This window comes from Myzus persicae, unplaced genomic scaffold (genome assembly GCF_001856785.1).
Source record: "Myzus persicae strain clone G006 unplaced genomic scaffold, MPER_G0061.0, whole genome shotgun sequence".
Lineage (NCBI taxonomy): Eukaryota > Metazoa > Arthropoda > Insecta > Hemiptera > Aphididae > Myzus > Myzus persicae.
In genome coordinates, this window is record NW_019104156.1 from 427,261 (window position 1) to 445,192 (window position 17,932).

The 17,932-nt window shown below is 32.2% G+C and overlaps 2 protein-coding genes across 2 annotated transcripts; one reads left to right on the forward strand and one right to left on the reverse strand.

Annotated features, from left to right (window-relative positions):
- The first annotated feature begins 2,397 nt into the window (after positions 1–2,397).
- On the forward strand, positions 2,398–4,455 carry LOC111039419 (KRAB-A domain-containing protein 2-like). Its single transcript, XM_022322938.1, has 4 exons — positions 2,398–3,414; positions 3,823–3,945; positions 4,022–4,311; positions 4,380–4,455. Exons 1-4 carry the CDS (start codon positions 2,398–2,400, stop codon positions 4,453–4,455), a joined length of 1,506 nt encoding a protein of 501 aa, XP_022178630.1.
- Positions 4,456–6,206: 1,751 nt separating this feature from the next.
- LOC111039448 lies at positions 6,207–17,932 on the reverse strand. Its single transcript, XM_022322976.1, has 3 exons — positions 17,432–17,932; positions 9,285–9,630; positions 6,207–7,240 (listed from the first exon to the last, which is right to left on the reverse strand). The coding sequence occupies exons 1-3, from the start codon at positions 17,636–17,638 to the stop codon at positions 6,795–6,797; spliced, it is 999 nt and encodes a 332-aa protein (XP_022178668.1). The 5' UTR covers positions 17,639–17,932; the 3' UTR covers positions 6,207–6,794.

Here is a 17,932-nt window from a genome sequence, read left to right on the forward strand (position 1 = left end):
TAATCTGTATATTTATAATCTGCAACTATAATACATTAATTTAATATTCAATATTAATTTTAATAACATACATGGTCATTATATATTATGTATTTTTACTATTAAAACTATTTGATATGAAATTGTTGAAACTGTATCATTAAAATATCTAATTATACTTTGTTTTAACTTTTAACAACAGGTTTTACCAACCGGGCTAATAAAAAATTATTTCTTTGCCTTAAAGCTTGCTCATGAACTCCTGATATTCCATTGAAATATTTAAATTCAGTTTTTATTATGTATATACTATATGGTGTAAAAAAATAACAAACATTATAAAATTAACACGAATAAAATATTGTCTTAGATGTTATTCTGTATCATTCAATAAGTATGGTTATCAACTCATCGGATGGGGGATTGGGGACCAACAGAGTGTTTCAAAATAAAGTATTCAATGTTCTGCAGGTTATTTTACAAGTAATAAAAACGAGTTTTCAGTTGTAACTGATATCTGTTCCTGTAAAATTATTTTTAAAATAATAAAATATATAACAAGGGGCATTATATAGGCAATATAGGTACATCACAATAGATATTAGTTGTGGACAATATTCTAAAAATATCTATTTCATAATATTACCTAACTTTATAAACGTCATAAAACCGTCATATTTTAAGTTTTAACTACTGTATTAAGCTTTTTTTTTTTTTGTTTTAAATGATTTTTGCAAATGGTTTATAAAATCCATAGAGTTTGTATTGAATATTTTGTTATAATAAGTAGGTAATAGATAACAAACATTTCGAAAAATAATAAGTCTATGATATCCATATCGATGAAACTGGAGTCAGGCCGTTAGGGACGAGTCACGCTGGAGTTGCAGAAGAATCTTGATGGACAAGCTAATTAAAATATCATGTCGTGACCATCAAGTATTATACAAAATGTATTTGTATGGGATTTGTATTGGGTTTTCGTTTTAGAAATTTCAAGTCAATGCTTTCAATTATTAACAATTGAGCGCTTATCCAGTATCCTTGATAAAAATTGGCTAGCCTAAACTGTAGATATAATTCAAAATTTAATAACAGTTGAATACTTGAAATTTCAACAAAATATTAAAACTATATACTTAGCATTTCCTAAACACGTTATGATTTTAAAAATATTTTGGATACATTTATTGCTATTTATATACATTTAAAATTATCAACCTTTCTTAGTTTTAATTTCAATTCATCTATGATGTCACAACATTTAAAACTTTGAATATGTAAGACAAGGTATTCATTTGTTATGCTTATAAAAGTCCAACAATTTCGAAAGTTTACACTGTGATTTTGTGTGTAAACTCACCCTATTTTTCCTTTAATATAACATTTATTTGAATTTTTGGTATTTTTTCGTACTACTTATGGAGTGTCCTTTGGTTGTACAAAATTCTATTATGTGAATAAGAATTCAACTTTTTTACTGCAAATGTATTATTTAGTGTATCATTTTCTTGAAAACGTTGATGTATCTAAATCAAAATTTTTAAAATCATCTATGTACCTATATCTATTTAACCAATCACTATCGACATATTATATTAGACAAAAGTTATAGAACTCGAAAACTAATAGTTCAAATTTTGAATTAGATAAATCGAAATTTTCAAAAAAAATATCCACTAAATAATTTACAATTAAAAAAGATAGGGGATTTCATTTGAAAAACAGAAATTCTCCATCTCCACATGGATACTTCTTAAGTAGAACAAAACAATTCAACAATTTTTTCTTCGGTGTATATTTTAAAAATACCAAAAATCAGACAAAAATGGGGGTAATGCTTGGTGAATCACTCTGCGTATACAATTTATTTATACATGTTACGCCGAATTTGTGAAATTGCTGATTTCATGAAATCGGTAGAAAAATTGCCGATTTCATGAAATCAGCATCGCTGTTGCAGAAAACGTGAAATCGGCAATTTTTCTGCCGATTTCATGAAATCCGCTATTAAAGTTTGCCGATTTCATGAAATAGGCATACTTTTTTCTGCCGATTTCATGAATTCGGTATCATATTATTACGAACATAATTTATTACGAATAGTGATAGATATATAAATAACCAATATTTGAACCCATTGGCGTTACCCTTACCACATCATTATCTTTATTACCTATGATGATAGACGCCTCCACACTGCCGTGCCGCGTGACTTTATCTTATAGTTACTAAGGCATTTGTATTGTTTTGATAAAATAATGTGACAAATATTCCCTACCTACATGTTCAACGTTCAGTTATTCGTTTCGCCTGCTGAAATAGTTAACAGTGTGTGACGGTTCTAAAAGTGCGTTTATTAGTTGCAATAATCAATTATAAATATAATAAAATAATAAATAATAATATTTATTAACTATGGACTCTAAATGGACAGCAGAACGAGATGCCGAAGCTGTTAAAATTTTAACTGATGATGCTTCTATAAATAAAGATAGGCGGTATTATCACGTCCGTGAGAAATTTGATTTGATCGAGGTAGCTGGCGTCCGACGTGTGCGACGGAAACGCGATCAACGTATTATGGCAGTAGTCGACAGTTTCCATAGTATTATCCGTGATATGCATGTGGCCAGTGGACATAAAGGTGAGACAAAAACACACAAAAAAATAATGAAGCATTACTCTAATATTACTATGGCTGATGTAAAAGCTTATATTGCTAATTGTGAAAGGTGTGTGGAAAAATCAAAAAAAAAAAGTACGCGAGGTGTTGTTGTGCGGCCTATTTTAGCTTCTTCTTTAAATGAACGTGGGCAAGTGGACCTTGTTGACTTTCAAAGTTTACCTGACGGTGATTTTAAATTTATTCTTCATTACAAAGAACACTTGACAAAGTTTTCATTTTTCCGGCCTCTGAAATGCAAAAAGGCTTCGGAAGTGGCGAAAGAACTGTTACACATATTTTTGACGTTTGGTGCACCTCACGTTCTACAGTCCGATAGTGGTCGCGAATTCACTGCCGGTGTTATAAAAGAATTAGCGTTATTATGGCCAGATTTAATATTAGTAAATGGTCGGCCACGTTATCCACAAAGCCAAGGATCTGTAGAAAGAGGTAATTGTACACTGAAGGATTCGCTGGTGGCGTGGATGCGAGATAACAAAACTGCCGCATGGAGTTACGGCCTCGCCGTTGTACAATGGGGCGTTAATACCACATACCACGAAGCTATAAAGATGACTCCATATGAATCAGTCTTTGGTCAAAAAGCACGAATGGGACTGGCAACAAAAGTACCTCGTGAATTGTTGGAACATATAATGACAGGAACGCTAGAAGAAGAAATGTTAGACATGCTTTTGGATCCATTGACTACTCCCACCAATCCGGAATATCGAAACGATGAGGACCTACGAGTACTCAATACTGAAGTGAGTAGAATTAATGGTGTATAATTTTGGAACGGGAAATTATAATATAGATTGCTGGTTTAATTTCGTACGTTCACACCTTTATCATTTTTTAAAATTTATTGAACAACTAAAATTTGTGTTTGTTATGAAGTATTTTTTATTAATTTAATTAACGATTTACGACATTACAAAAAAAATTTATAGATTTTCATACAATTAAATATAACTAAATTCCTTAATCGTACGTATCGACGGACGACCGCCGTATCGTATCATATTATTATCTTATCGGTGTTCCGAACAAATGGTATAAGGCAGAGGTTCCTAAACTTTTTATTGTTCGACCCATTTTAAGATTTTTTTAAATTTGGTTACGATCGACAAAAAGTAGTAGCTGATAAAATAATAAAAAATATTTTTTTATAGACAATAGATTTAGAGGGTACGCAGGATACAAATGAATTATTAGAAGATACTACTGCGCAGAAACTTGATAACTTAATAAAGACCACACGAAACATTTTGGATATTGAAAGTGACACCGACGAAGTAAGTCTATGGATATAATGTAATTAAAATCATTAATTATTAACTATTATGATTAATTATTAACATTTTTATGAAGAATATTGAAGAGGTAGTTTCCGATCATCCTGCTGTAGCACGACGCAAAATTGCTGCACAGAATTTAAAATGCCAAGCGGATAGGATGGTAACGAGAGGCAAAGGCATTCTCCCTCGCTTAAAAGTTGGCGACAATGTTCTGGTGTCAATCCCGTCGGTAGATCGAGGGCGAGGAGATGCCGCCAACCTTCTTTCGGTTGTAATGGAAGAAAAAAATGGTAAATTTCGTATAGCAACCAAAGAAGGAACTCTAAACACATGGCTGGAGCGGAACAGTTTGGCTGCTACGAAGTACTGTTCCTTAACGACAACAGACGTTAAATCAAATGAATATTCGTTACGGGAACTTGTCCGATTAGGATCAGTTGGGACTGGACAAGGATATCGACGTTGTACCTGCCGTACGAATTGCACATCAAAAAAGTGCACATGTAGGAAAAATGACATGATGTGTAATTCGGCGTGCCACCCAGGCAATAGTTGTCAAAATTTATAAATGTAAATATTTAGTAACTCTACTTCAATATGTATAACCAACTCTCTTTTTTTTTTAATAATATTTAATTGGGTTATTTAATCCACTTAATTAAAATAAATAAAAAATAATAATATAAATATAAATAAAAACTAAGTATATTTTTATAACTTTAGTTTTTTATTATTACAATCAGATTTTATTTTATCTTCAGCATTATATGTAAGATCATGAGTACAACACAATTATTTATAATATTTTAAGAATGGGCCTGCGGATTTCATGAAATCGGCAGAAAAATTGCTGATTTCACGTTTTCTGCAACAGTGATGCTGATTCCATGAAATCGGCAATTTTTTTGCCTATTTCATGAAATCAGCAATTTCACAAAATCGGCGTAACATACACATTTCAAGTTCAAATTTTGAAGAAATTAGCTACCTTTTATAACAAAAAAACAATAATTGTTGCATTTTAAAAATATTAATAGTTTTGGATTTGAAGATTTTGGTTATTACGTATTTTATTTTATTTTTCTTACAAAATTGAATGTACTAAAAATAAATATAAATTTGTATTGTATGATTAATTGAGCATAATCATAATAAATTCCTTAATCATTTTAAATATATAACATTTTAATAAAATAATTTACTTACTTTTAAATCGTCTGGATCGTTTAGCAAAACACATGATCGGTCCAAAAGACCTATCTGAAATTTTAAACCATTATGTCTTATGATCATCTACGTTAAAAATAACAATGTACCTACGTAAATTATTTTTAAAAAAATAGAAAGACATAAATTGAACAATCAAAATATTGTATAATACCTCATACTGATGATTTCGATTTTACATTATAATGCATTGTGCATTTTCGATAGTGTGAAGGTTTAACCGTTTCAAATCAAAATAATTCGTATATTATAGTTTATTTTTTGAATACGTATAACTGTATATTATAGTAAATTAAACTTTCAAAATATTTATTTACACAAATAATAATGTTACGTGATTTGGTTATCTGTTATACGTGGGTTTATTATATTCTATTAATGAATTCTTTAAAAAAAGGTAACGATGGATTGAGTTTTCTGAAAATCAACAGTAACCATATAAAATATACTTAATTTTTTTAAACTTGATTATTTGAATAAATAAATGTTTTTTTTTTGTATATAAATATTTACTTTTTATAGACATTTAAAAAAAACTATTTTTACTTACCAATAATGATTTTATATAATATTTTTCAACATAGAATATTATTAATTATTATTTGGACTTAAGTAAAAAAAAATACAACTAATAACCAGTCAAGAAGAGTTAACTAGGTATGACATATATGATTTTTTAAGTATACCCCAACATGATTTCTATATAATATACTATACTATACTATACAATTTAACTATTTCAGAGACTACAATATACAAAGCACTTTAAACACTTCAATAATCACTTAATTATGAAGATGAACGATGATTTTTAAAAAGAAATAATTTTTTCTATGAAAAATGTACTACAATTTTAAGACATATATTATGCTTCATAACAGTGCAACGGTTTATATAGTATATCCGGCACCTGACATAACTATTATTTTTAACCACCTTATTTATAAAAATGGTCAATTTTCCAGAAGATTCTTGGTTATAGCTTGGTAGAATTTATAGCTGTTTTGTATGTGAGCATTAATATACTAGTGTTGTAGTTAATAGCCTGTTGATTTTATTATGGAACAGCGTAATCGGCACTCCAAATTTGAAACCATTTTTTTAAACATCAAATAGGTAAATCACATTATAAAAAAAAATTATTTGAACTTACAGAGATCATAAGCTGGATATCGGTCGACGATCGATATAAATAAACACGTTTAATAATTTGATCGAAGTTATAAGGATGGCGAGAACCACACCACAGACTTCTGAGTCAAGATTCACGAGTATACATGACTATCAGTCGTACAAAATGTAGACAATTAAAAAAAAAATACCATTCGGTATACAATAGGTCCTAAATAGGTAGTTATAGAGTATATATATATATAAACATAAATGGACGCAAAACAGCATAAAACATGATATAATAATGTATAAATAAAATTAAACAAAGGGTAAATAAATAATAATGCATAGGTATACAATAATATGAATAAATTAGCTTTGCCGTGGACGTATGTCGACGATAAAATAGTAATAATGTAATAATAATAATAATAATAATAATAATAAATACACACAATACGACATTACGCCAAACACACGACAGCTGGGTGGGCGATGGGTGGGGGTCAGCGGCGATCGATGATGGGTATATAAATAGGCGTCTTGTCAGAAGTGTGGATGCGGTACACAACGTGGTCGGCATCCTCGGCAGACGACGGGGCCGGCACCGGTTGCAACCCCATGACGCCGCCGCCACCCCCTGCTCCGCCGCCGATGGACCGCCTGTACGTGGGGTTGTTCTGTGAGCCGGCGGAGTGCGTGTCGTCCGCGGTCGAGTGCGAGTGAGAGTACACTGGCTTGGTGACGATTTCGTACGTGGTGCTCTTGGGCTCGGAGTGACCGCCGCCGCGGAACGACGCTAGCCCAGACAGAAGCAGCGACATGAGCGCCGTCATCAGCGCCTTGCCCGCGAGCACGGCGATCGCCTTCATGCCGAGCGCCAGCAGCATGGCCCCGGTCACCCATCCGGCCAACAGGATGGACTGCGCGTACTTTTGCTTCTTGCCCCTGCCTGCGAACAACGGTGACCGTCAGAATATTATAATAATTGTTGTCGTCCTAGGCGATACTCGGGTAGGCAAGCTCGCAATTTTTATAGTGGATAGTTTTAGTATGTTTACCTACGCCTTGAATATAACTTATAAACACTTCGAGAGGCATGAAAAAACTTTGTACTTCAAGATTTTCAATTTTTTCTTTTAGTTTAGTTATCTACTTTGATCTTAACGGAAAAAATTATTTTGATTTCGTAATCTGATGCGAACAACTCAAATATAATAGTTAATTTGGTGGAAAAAAAATCAAGGTAATATAAATATTATGAACACAACGTTGTTTTATTCATTAAAAAATGATTTACTCTTTTAGAAAGAAAAATTCAGGATTTGTCCGTTTAAATAAATAAGAAATACCTATTGCGTTTCTCTTTTCGTTTTCTGGAATGTATACAAATGTAGTGCTCTTATAGAAAACGCATACCCAAAAAATTGAACATTGAGCATAATATTTTTAATTATTGTTAATCGCCACAAATATAATTTTCCTATTAAGATATTTTTATATTTTAGCATAGCACAAGTAATAATATTGCATGCGTTTATATTATTACTTATAGTTATCAATATAATATTATAATAGTATTACAATATAATTTTAATTATGACCTACTGAGGACGGATATTTCTGATTTTTTTTTCTGGTCGATCGACGTCCTTTTATTTCGAAAATATTCATGAACGTGTTGTACAAACGAATAACGCATGAATGCAATTAATGAAAAAAATGTGTGAACGGCTTGCACGTGTATAACATAATTTTCGATTGATGGAAATCGATTTATTTCAATGGAGAGCTGTTTGTTTAATAGTTGTCGAGTCGATCGGATAACAAACGATTCTGTTGCTTATATATAGATTACGCTAATTCGATATTATATTTTGACGGGTTTGACAAAAACCGCTAAAAAACGTAATCGCCCATATAATTGCACGTAATAGAAACTCCAAAGTTATTTTTCAGAAAATCAATCATTGTGAAAGAGGTATGTATTAAATCTCCCAATTTATTGTGTAAACAGAATCACGGTTTCGTTCGATTATTATATTATCCATTTAAGTACCAGCTATTACTATGTCACCCAATTATTTTACTCGTAAACGGTGAACGTGGTTCATAATTCGATCAATCCACGTTTTAATAAATAGTGAGTATATATTAGAGGTATTTGGTTGGAATGCATATGAAAAACCCACCTTTTATGATTGAATTACATCACGTTATTGCTTATCCACCTAATTTAAAATTGTCTTATGTGATTAGTGATAACTGATAACCGTCAACAGTGCATTACAAATTTTTTAAATTTTAAAATTTGCTTTTAGTTTTTCTATAAATGAGAAAAATAAACAAAATTCTAAGGTTTCAACAATGATAAATCAAATTTTTAGTTTTTCCGTTTTATCCTAACAATTTTTTTTCGACCTGAAATACTGAAGTACAAAAATACAAGTTTACTAGTATAGTAGTATACAACACTCAGTTGTTAATACTTACCAACACACAAAATAAATAAAATTATGATAAGTAAAAATATCGTATTTTAAAAAAAAAAACGCATAATATAGTTAATACAGATTACAAAAAGATGGCGTGTAATTCAGATAGACCTTATATGATGACAAATCATTCAATAAATTATGTCATGCGATTTGGTGATGTCTGTTTATAATAAGTCTACGAAATTATCTTAAAGCTTTATAATTGTAATTATAAATGTCGTTATTCATTGTTTCGATGCAATGTAATGATATTTTAGGTTTAATAAGATTTTTAATATTTAAAAACATTTCTAGAAGTGGATTTATATTATAACACCAACATATTGCTTAACTATTTATAGGGTGTTTTGAAATTATACACCAGTACACCACCTGAGATCGTATAAGAGTTTCTGATGCCAGATATTTCCAGAATTTCTTGAAAACGTTTTCGGAATTTCTGAGTAAAAACGCGAGTAAATAAAGGCGATTACTCATAAAATACCATAAGCTACATACCCGATTGAATGGACGCGTCGGCCGCAGCCTCTCCCAACTTCCGAACTGACCGTACCGTCGCGTCGTCCAACAGCTTGACGTTGAGTGTAAGTGTGCCAAAGTAATGGCCCAACTTGTCGACAAGCAACCTGTCAAAAGCCTCCGACGAGTCGCGGCCAGCGGTCGTTTGCTCGGGTACGGATCCGTCGCCGTCCTCTGCCCGACCGACCAACTTTTGGCTGGACACCGTGACGCCGGACACCAGCGAGTAGCTGTCGTTGGTCCGCTCCAGACGGTCTACCAGATGCACCAGCGCCAGCTTAGCGCACGTCACGTAGTTCTTGGACACGCACCTCTTCCACATGACCTACATTGGATGATCGTGACGAAAACGCAATATTAACAACAATGCCAATAATATAATAATATTAATGTTGCGATGGTATAAAATAAAATATAACGAGACTCGAAGTCGATCGATTAAACGTAATAATATAATATAAACTATATATCGGATGTAGGTACTCCGTGTGGTAACATAATAAACATAGCGCTAAAGGGGAGACCTGCAGCTGTGTTTAGGCCTAGAAAAAAAACAATAATAGATCTGTTCTTTTTGTTCACGTCGGTCAAATGAAATATTAATATTTTTGTCTATATAGTAATACTGGAATCGTAGGTATTGTATCATATAATATTTTAACAGTGTGCCAAACTATCATTGATAGTGTTCGTTTATATTTTTTTTTTTTTTTGTAATACCAGCTGTATACTCTCTAATTCTTCAGTAGGTACATTAAACATCATACTGTAATTAAACTGCATAGTATTAAAATACACTTTGGCCTGGTATGACATTTTTAAACATGATTGGATTTTAATGTAGAGACAGTTATAAGTAAAGCCGTTGGATGTTTTCACTGATCACTGAGGATGTTTTTAAGTAGAGATTATGAACAAAACAAATCATACACCGTTATCACATACAAAAAAAAATAGTGATAATATAAATTTAAGTACACATAAACATTTAAAATTTGAAAAATGTTTTTAAATATTTTAAATATTATATACTATTTTCACTTTTGGTTCTACACCATACCTGGCAAACCTCCACTCAGACTGAAGATGCTAGCAGAGACTTCAACTATAATTTGAATTAATTAAAATACTAAACAAAAAAATCAAATATATCCTAAGCATTTTATAAAGTATCGCCATTTTGTTTCCGTTTTTTTCATGTACCTACGTTGAAGTTGCAAGTGTATTAGTAACCATGTTTATTATTATTATTATTATTATTACAAATTGTTTGTTTTTAAAAATAAAATTTAAAAAAAATATAATTTATATACATATACAGGTACTTAATACTACGCGCAGTATTGGTCAGCAAGGACACACGCTATTATTTATAACGCTGTTCTCACATGTCGCTGAAACCGGTGGACTAAAATTTCCGGTTGGTGGAAAATAAATGAAAAGTGCGACTGCTTCGATCGACGGCCTCCGTTCGCGCGAACGCAATAATAAACGTCGTGTGAAACCATCAAATTATCTGTCCCGAAAACCTGTTAACTCGGCACGCCAACGATCATTGTTCATTTTTGTCGGAATCGAATTTATTGGAAATTCACTGCATAGGACACACTCACTCGCACACACACACACACACACACACGCACACTTCGGTTTCATTTCACCGATTGTCCTTAGTATTGGAAAACCAAATGCTCCTTACGATACGCATTATTATGAGTACGTGACAGGTACTCTCGATCATAATAATAATATAATAATGATCGAACCACACACACATGCACGATTTACGTACGACATCAATTTACAGAATTGGTTATCGAATCGGTTTTCACATGAATAAATATAAAATTTATTATAATAATGTGGAAGAATCTGCGTTCCAAATAATTTCCATCACAAACTTATAATAATAATAAAATATTATGCAGGTAGGTAAATTATAATATCTTTACTACAATATTGTATTGTATACCTACCTATATAGGATAGCTATTTTATCGTTTTCGCGTGTGCCCCGAAACCGAAAACTTCGTCCGTTTATCTATCCGTCGATTCCAGACGATTTGACTTTGTTTCATTATTTTTTTTCAATAATCTCTGAACGAAAAAACATTTAAGATCATTATCGTGACGCTCCAACGACGGACCGTGAAAAAACCGTTTATAAAGATGATCCCAAGGTAACAAATTGTTTTTTAAAAAAAATACTACACACTACACAGGTGTTCTAGTACAAGTGGGTCGTAGCGAACTCGTCAAAAAATAACGATCAAATTTGACTTTAATATGCCCACATTGGTCTATAAATAGGTGTATACAACAATAATTACGTATGCGATTTGCATTTACATGTTATAGTGCGAATTCGGTATCGATGCATTGGGCAACATATTTTTTCATCGTCTTCGTCATGACCACATTGTCCACATTTCGAGGAGGCCCCCGGGTGAGGGAATAATAATGTGCCGCGAAGTGCTTGAAAGGTTTTTACACGGAAAATCAATTAGGTATTTTACAATATCTTATAGGTAGGTATGTTACTCGCTCGGTATTCGGTTGCGAACCAAACAATATAATATACAAATCGAGAAAAATATATTTTTCGAAAACAGTTGAAATGTATATTATAGCCTATAGGTATCGCGTAAACCTACATTTTCTATAACTATACATATAGTCATCCGCGAATACCTACGACACGTGTGTTTACAGCGGGCCAGCGGGACGTCGCGGTCATACGCAGTTTTCTTTCACGTCAATCTACGAATGGTATACGGTTATAAGTACTTGGGTACCTATCTCACAATCACGTGGTCAATGGCGTCGAAAACAGGAGTCAGCGGAAACACCTGCAGAAGAAGAGCGTATAGGTAATACGCGTAACACTGAAACACTCAACTCGCAGACGTCGAGTCAACGGATTTGATTAGGACATGATAAAGAAAATACAAGAATACGTATACCGACTTGACATTACTGAATGAGAAATTGTAATGTACGTTAAAGGTTTTCTGTCAAACATAATATTCTTCGCTAAAACGGTCTTCGGTGGAAAGCTCCGGAGAAGAGCGTTTTATACGCGTATCACCCCTACAGCAACACCCACCACAAAGAAGAATCGATAGATTTGATTAGGACGCGAAACAAAATCACGAAGATATACTGATTTGACGATACCTAATGGGAAACTGTGATACTGCATAATAATATGATGTAGCCATTGAAGGTTTTCTTATGATTAATTAAAAATTTTTTTTTCAGTTATGCTCAATAGTCGAAATCACACTCACACTCATCACTTTCATATATCTCCTATATATAGGCACGTTATATTAAATTTGGACTTTTGCACACGCAGTCGTCGATATCGACAATTGTAATCGACGCGTGCCTATTTATTGGATGGAGTTATACGTTACATAGGTATGACTTGTAATATTGAATAACGTTGACAGATCGGGACGCTGTATAGTAGATATATATATAGTGCAGTCTTCACTCTTAGTCTCCGCTGGCATTATGGTCACGTATTTTTGGAACATTGACTATTGTACGCGTGAATGTGTGACTTTCCAACCCAGATTTCGAGAACAAAAATCATTTGAAATCTATGATTTTTAGGTTAAACGATAACACACGACGCTTACCTAGTCGTTTCTCCGATCGCTCAAATTCGAAAATTCGAAACGCTTTACCACCGGCACATACTAAAGATATTTTAAGCAACTTTCTGCCAAAATCGTCTCGTACCGATCGTCTTTCGAAGACTACAATGCCAGTTGTAATATATGGGTAGCGTTTATTTTTTATGAATCTTATAGGTTATAAACTTATAACTCATGAGTACGCATATTATTATCTAGTGATAGTACCAAGCCCGACTTTCCAGGAGCCCTTTGATATAGGGGCCAATCTATTTTCACACTCACACGCAAACACACACACAAATTTGTATGATAAAGTTGTGAGCAATCTGTTTCAATATATAGTAAACACATGGTGATTATTGATTTATCAATACGATTAACTTATTCAATCATGAATTTATATTTGGTGTTTTTGAAATACTCACGGGAGGTAACAATATATTTTTATATTAGTGTTTATCGTTTACACAAAATACACAATACACAATATTCTTAATATTTTTAAATATTCAACTGTGGTTTAGCAAAAACTAAAACTAAAAATGTTCGGAAACTTATATTTTTAAATCGATGTTAATTCAATGTAACTACGTTTATAATTTGAAAAATGCATGAAAATAAAAACATCATGGTTTCAAGCACAATAAAGCTAAAAATGAAAAAAAAAACAAAACCGTACAATTGTATATAATGCGGTAGAAAATAATTCTCCAACACAATACGTCAATACAAATATTATAATAATACAGTACAGTTGTTTATTATTACTATTATTGTGATGTCGATTTCATTTTCTCCACTTTAAGTGAATAATTGATAATATCATTTTCGCTAGAAAACCAATTTAAAGGCCTACACACATTTAAAGAAAATCGATATCACCAGGAAAAAAAATTAGCCTCTTCTTCGGCTGCAGGTATATATGCTATTTGTATGGTGTGAACGGTCCGCGCGGAACGGTCGTAATGGTTCGTAATCGTTATAATATTATTATATTATTGTTGAATCGGACATAATACATGAGTTATTATTATTATTGTTGTTGTTTTTTATTTTTATTTTTTAGAAATTATACTTGTAACATGAAAGTGTCGGTATCGCTTTCGATATGTACGAAATACGATCAATGATCGGATCCATATTATATCGAGAGAATAATAACGACGAGAAAACGGATTTCAATGTAATAATATGATTATACTATATGTATCATCATAAATGTTTTCTATAACGTCGCAATGGTATATTTGTACGTCACTTATGGATTTGAGTTGATCAAATGGATAAGTGTAAAAAAAAATTGTATAATAATATTACCGTTTAAAAAAATAGTTAAAAACTCGGTACAGAAAACAAGTATCTACAAAAAAAGTAAAAATGTTTAGTATGAATAACCACCGACGAAAACAAAATTTAAAAATATCATTTCAATACGTCATTGATTTTCGATCATAGTGTTGTTAAACTATTCACTTCCGACACATTATAAGTTTCTATTTTTGTTTTTCGTCACATGTCATAGGCAGCTCAACGGGATTCGTTCTCAAAAGAGGAGTCTCAATATTGGACAATACAACTTGCTTGCTAGTGTTTGATAAAGTATAATGTCACAGTAGAAACATCAATTTGGATGACATAAAGACACAAAACAAAGAGCGTTTATATACAATAATATTCTTCACTTCTTCAGTTGGAACTCATAAGTTAGAGAATGATGAGTTAAAGTTGATGATTATTATAATAATCTATTGAATAATAATATTATAATCCATAAGTACTGGTAAGTAGATAAAATATCGATACAATATTCAAAATTAGATTATTGTATGAAAATAATTTAATACTATACACATATTTTTAAGGTTTCATGCACACTTACATAATATATTATACATACATATCTAAGTAAATATGAAAATAGTAAATAAATATCCTCTGCCGCTCTCCCAAACACATATAATTAGTGTACATAACGTATGCATACCTCCTCGACAGATATTATATTATATATTTAAATACAATCCAAAATCATTGAAAAATATTCCTCAAGCTTCATACATTGCTATGTTATCGAGTTAAAAATTATTGTAATACATATAATATCATATTATGTGTAATATTTATATTAAATTAATAAAACCATTACAATATATTACTAGAGATATTAATAGCGGGATATGAAAAGGTTATCATATTATAATATATAGTAGGTACAGGAAAATCTATTTTCATCTATAAAATATGTAAATGTATTATAATATAATTCGTTATAATTATTATTGTATTCAATTGTCTCTAATACTTGTTCGAAATATTATTGTAATTGACATATCGTATAAGGATTATTGGCTAGTAACAAACAAAATCCAACGACCTTACATGGTTATGTTAAAGGCTCGACAAATATTGAAATAAACATCCATTTTGTTTAATTCATTCGTCTGTTGAGTATTATTTCTCATACCTATTCAGTGTTTTTGACAATGACATATTGTGTAATTAATGTAAATTTATAACATTATATTGTTTTTCCAGTATTTTGTAACTGGAAATAATATTGTTAGATATTGTTTTTTAGCAAGGCTGAGCTATTTTTAACTCGTTAAGTTAAGTTAATATATAAAAAGTACGATAAGTTAAGTTAAAAGCTAACAAATGTATTTTTTATAACTTTTTGGAGTTAAAAATTAATGGATAAATAAATAAATTAAGTTAATATTAACTTAATTAAAAATGTAATTATTTTCGAATCTTTAAGAAAAATAGGACAATGAATGACAAATTTGGAATTTGCATCAAGCTCGGATTTCGGCGCCCATGTGGCCAACCATGTAGTATGCTTAGCAGTATTTACTGAGGATTTAGGTCGGGCATTGGGCAGTTGATGAAGAAGGGGGGTAGTTAAAGTAGAATAAATACACAAATTATACAAGTTCTACTATTAGCTTATTTTATTAATATTAAACGCGAATAATAACAAAAACACCACAGTGCTACAAATAAATAACTCGATATTGCCGAGATCGACGTCAATTATGTGTTTTTCTGGACACCCCGCGACCATATTATCAGAAAGATATATAACTGGATTAAGTTAAGTTACACTACCTCTATTATTATTTACAATAAACCTAATATACGTACGTTGTTCATTCGACCAACCGCAAAGTTAATATTTTTTCCTAGTATATATTAGAAAACTAGAGATAAAGTTTGACTTAGACGAGCTGATTCTACCGAATGTCAATAATGTTTTCGTCGACTAGTCGATACCTATGATGGTTTTGTTCAAAATAAACTGGAATCGGGAATCGAAAACTGAACACGTGGTGTTTCCTGATAACACACCGATTTTCTCAGCGTGATTCAATTTATAACAATTTATATATATATATTTTAGAACATGGCATTGTTAAACTGATTTAATATTTTCTATTTATATAGTTATGAGTGAAACTACAAATTCAGTCTTACCTATCGTTTTTCTTTTTTGCGAACAATATCCACGAAATAATAAAGTCGTTCTGGACGAAGGTCATACTAATTAGTAATTGGGCTCATCAACAGCGAGTATAAATACTACAACTATAATTATTTGAATTCCCGCCGACGTCTTATTTCGTCTATTTTTGAAAATTAAAAATCAAAACTCGAATTGGCTCTAAACTCAATTTCCTCACAAATCAAATTTGAAAATACTTTAATTTTCGAGATCTCAGAGATGACGAAACACCGGGCAACATTATACGTTTACACCCATATTTTAAACATTATCATATTCTTTACTATCGTTGATAGTTCACTTAGACCTTAAAAAACCATACCGATCGCCATTGTTATATTATATAACGCTCGGTAATGTTCTCGCATTGTCGAAATTCTCACATCATTTTACCTAAATCATAATAATATTATGTGTACATAATTCGATGTTGATATTATTGTATCTTTTTTCTTCTATGACAGCGTGTACATATTTAAATAATATGAATGTAATCCATTTGTAAATCGATTAACGGTTAAGTACATGAACGTAGACGTCGTATGCAAGCATGGTACGCGAAGTCAATATACGTAAAAATAAAAAATGTTACAACAATCGCGCTTTTGTTGTTGTTGTTTAATCTCGTTATTTCTGTGACCTAAAACGTCATGTATTAGAATTATTTTCTCAGCTCAAAATATAACTAAATGTACAATGTATTCATTAATTGACGTGATTTCCGAATAATTTATTCTCACAGCCTGCAATACGATAGAAATAACAACTTTTGAAATTATTTGAAATTCGATCGGACGGAAGATCCAGGGTACCTATGTATAAAGTCACATGGGTATATGATATATACACAAGGCAGACGAAGCGACGTGGACGGGGAAACAGATACGCATAATATAATTCGTTGTCTTGCAGGTCATTACATAAAATGTAAGTAATAGCTTTACATACAATGTACAATATGGAGGGTGTATACGCACTTTTTTCAAGCTCTCAGCCGATCCGTTGAAGGGCCTGGAAAACGCTGGGTCGACGGAGTTAATGTCGTCGGCTGTGGACGACTGATCGGAAGCTGCTGTTTCCCGTGACGAGGAGGTGTCGGACGTCGGTTGGCCCCGAGTTCCGGTCAACGTCAAAAGAGCCAGAGCCGCTGTCATCAGCACAGCGGAATCGCGGCGGCCGTTCATGACGACGGTTCGAGGTGATATGACGCTGTGCAATACGATAATGTAAGCGTATGTATGTATAGTAAAACGGCAGACTTGGAGCTTATACAACTGTTGACCGCAACACCTATAAATCACGTCGCATACGACGTACACGCCGATACTATGATAATCGTCTGCCGTCGTCACTTCCACGGGTATGCTGTAGACGAGTCGCGTGCTGTCGTATGGTATACCACGGTCGTGAGCGGAAGGCGGCAGCGGACGATCGAACGCTGTGGAGGTCGAGCGGTTGTGTGATGCGCCGGGATGCTG

Excerpts from the sequence above, each read along its gene's own strand:
- LOC111039448 (XM_022322976.1), bottom strand. The coding sequence starts at position 17,638 with ATGAACGGCCGCCGCGATTCCGCTGTGCTGATGACAGCGGCTCTGGCT. Across the intron at positions 9,631-17,431 it reads CGGCTGAGAGCTTGAAAAAA|GTCATGTGGAAGAGGTGCGT; the intron begins GTGCGTATACAC and ends CATCCAATGTAG. Across the intron at positions 7,241-9,284 it reads CGACGCGTCCATTCAATCGG|GCAGGGGCAAGAAGCAAAAG; the intron begins GTATGTAGCTTA and ends CGTTGTTCGCAG.
- LOC111039419 (XM_022322938.1), top strand. The coding sequence starts at position 2,398 with ATGGACTCTAAATGGACAGCAGAACGAGATGCCGAAGCTGTTAAAATT. Across the intron at positions 3,415-3,822 it reads TACGAGTACTCAATACTGAA|ACAATAGATTTAGAGGGTAC; the intron begins GTGAGTAGAATT and ends ATTTTTTTATAG. Across the intron at positions 3,946-4,021 it reads TTGAAAGTGACACCGACGAA|AATATTGAAGAGGTAGTTTC; the intron begins GTAAGTCTATGG and ends ATTTTTATGAAG.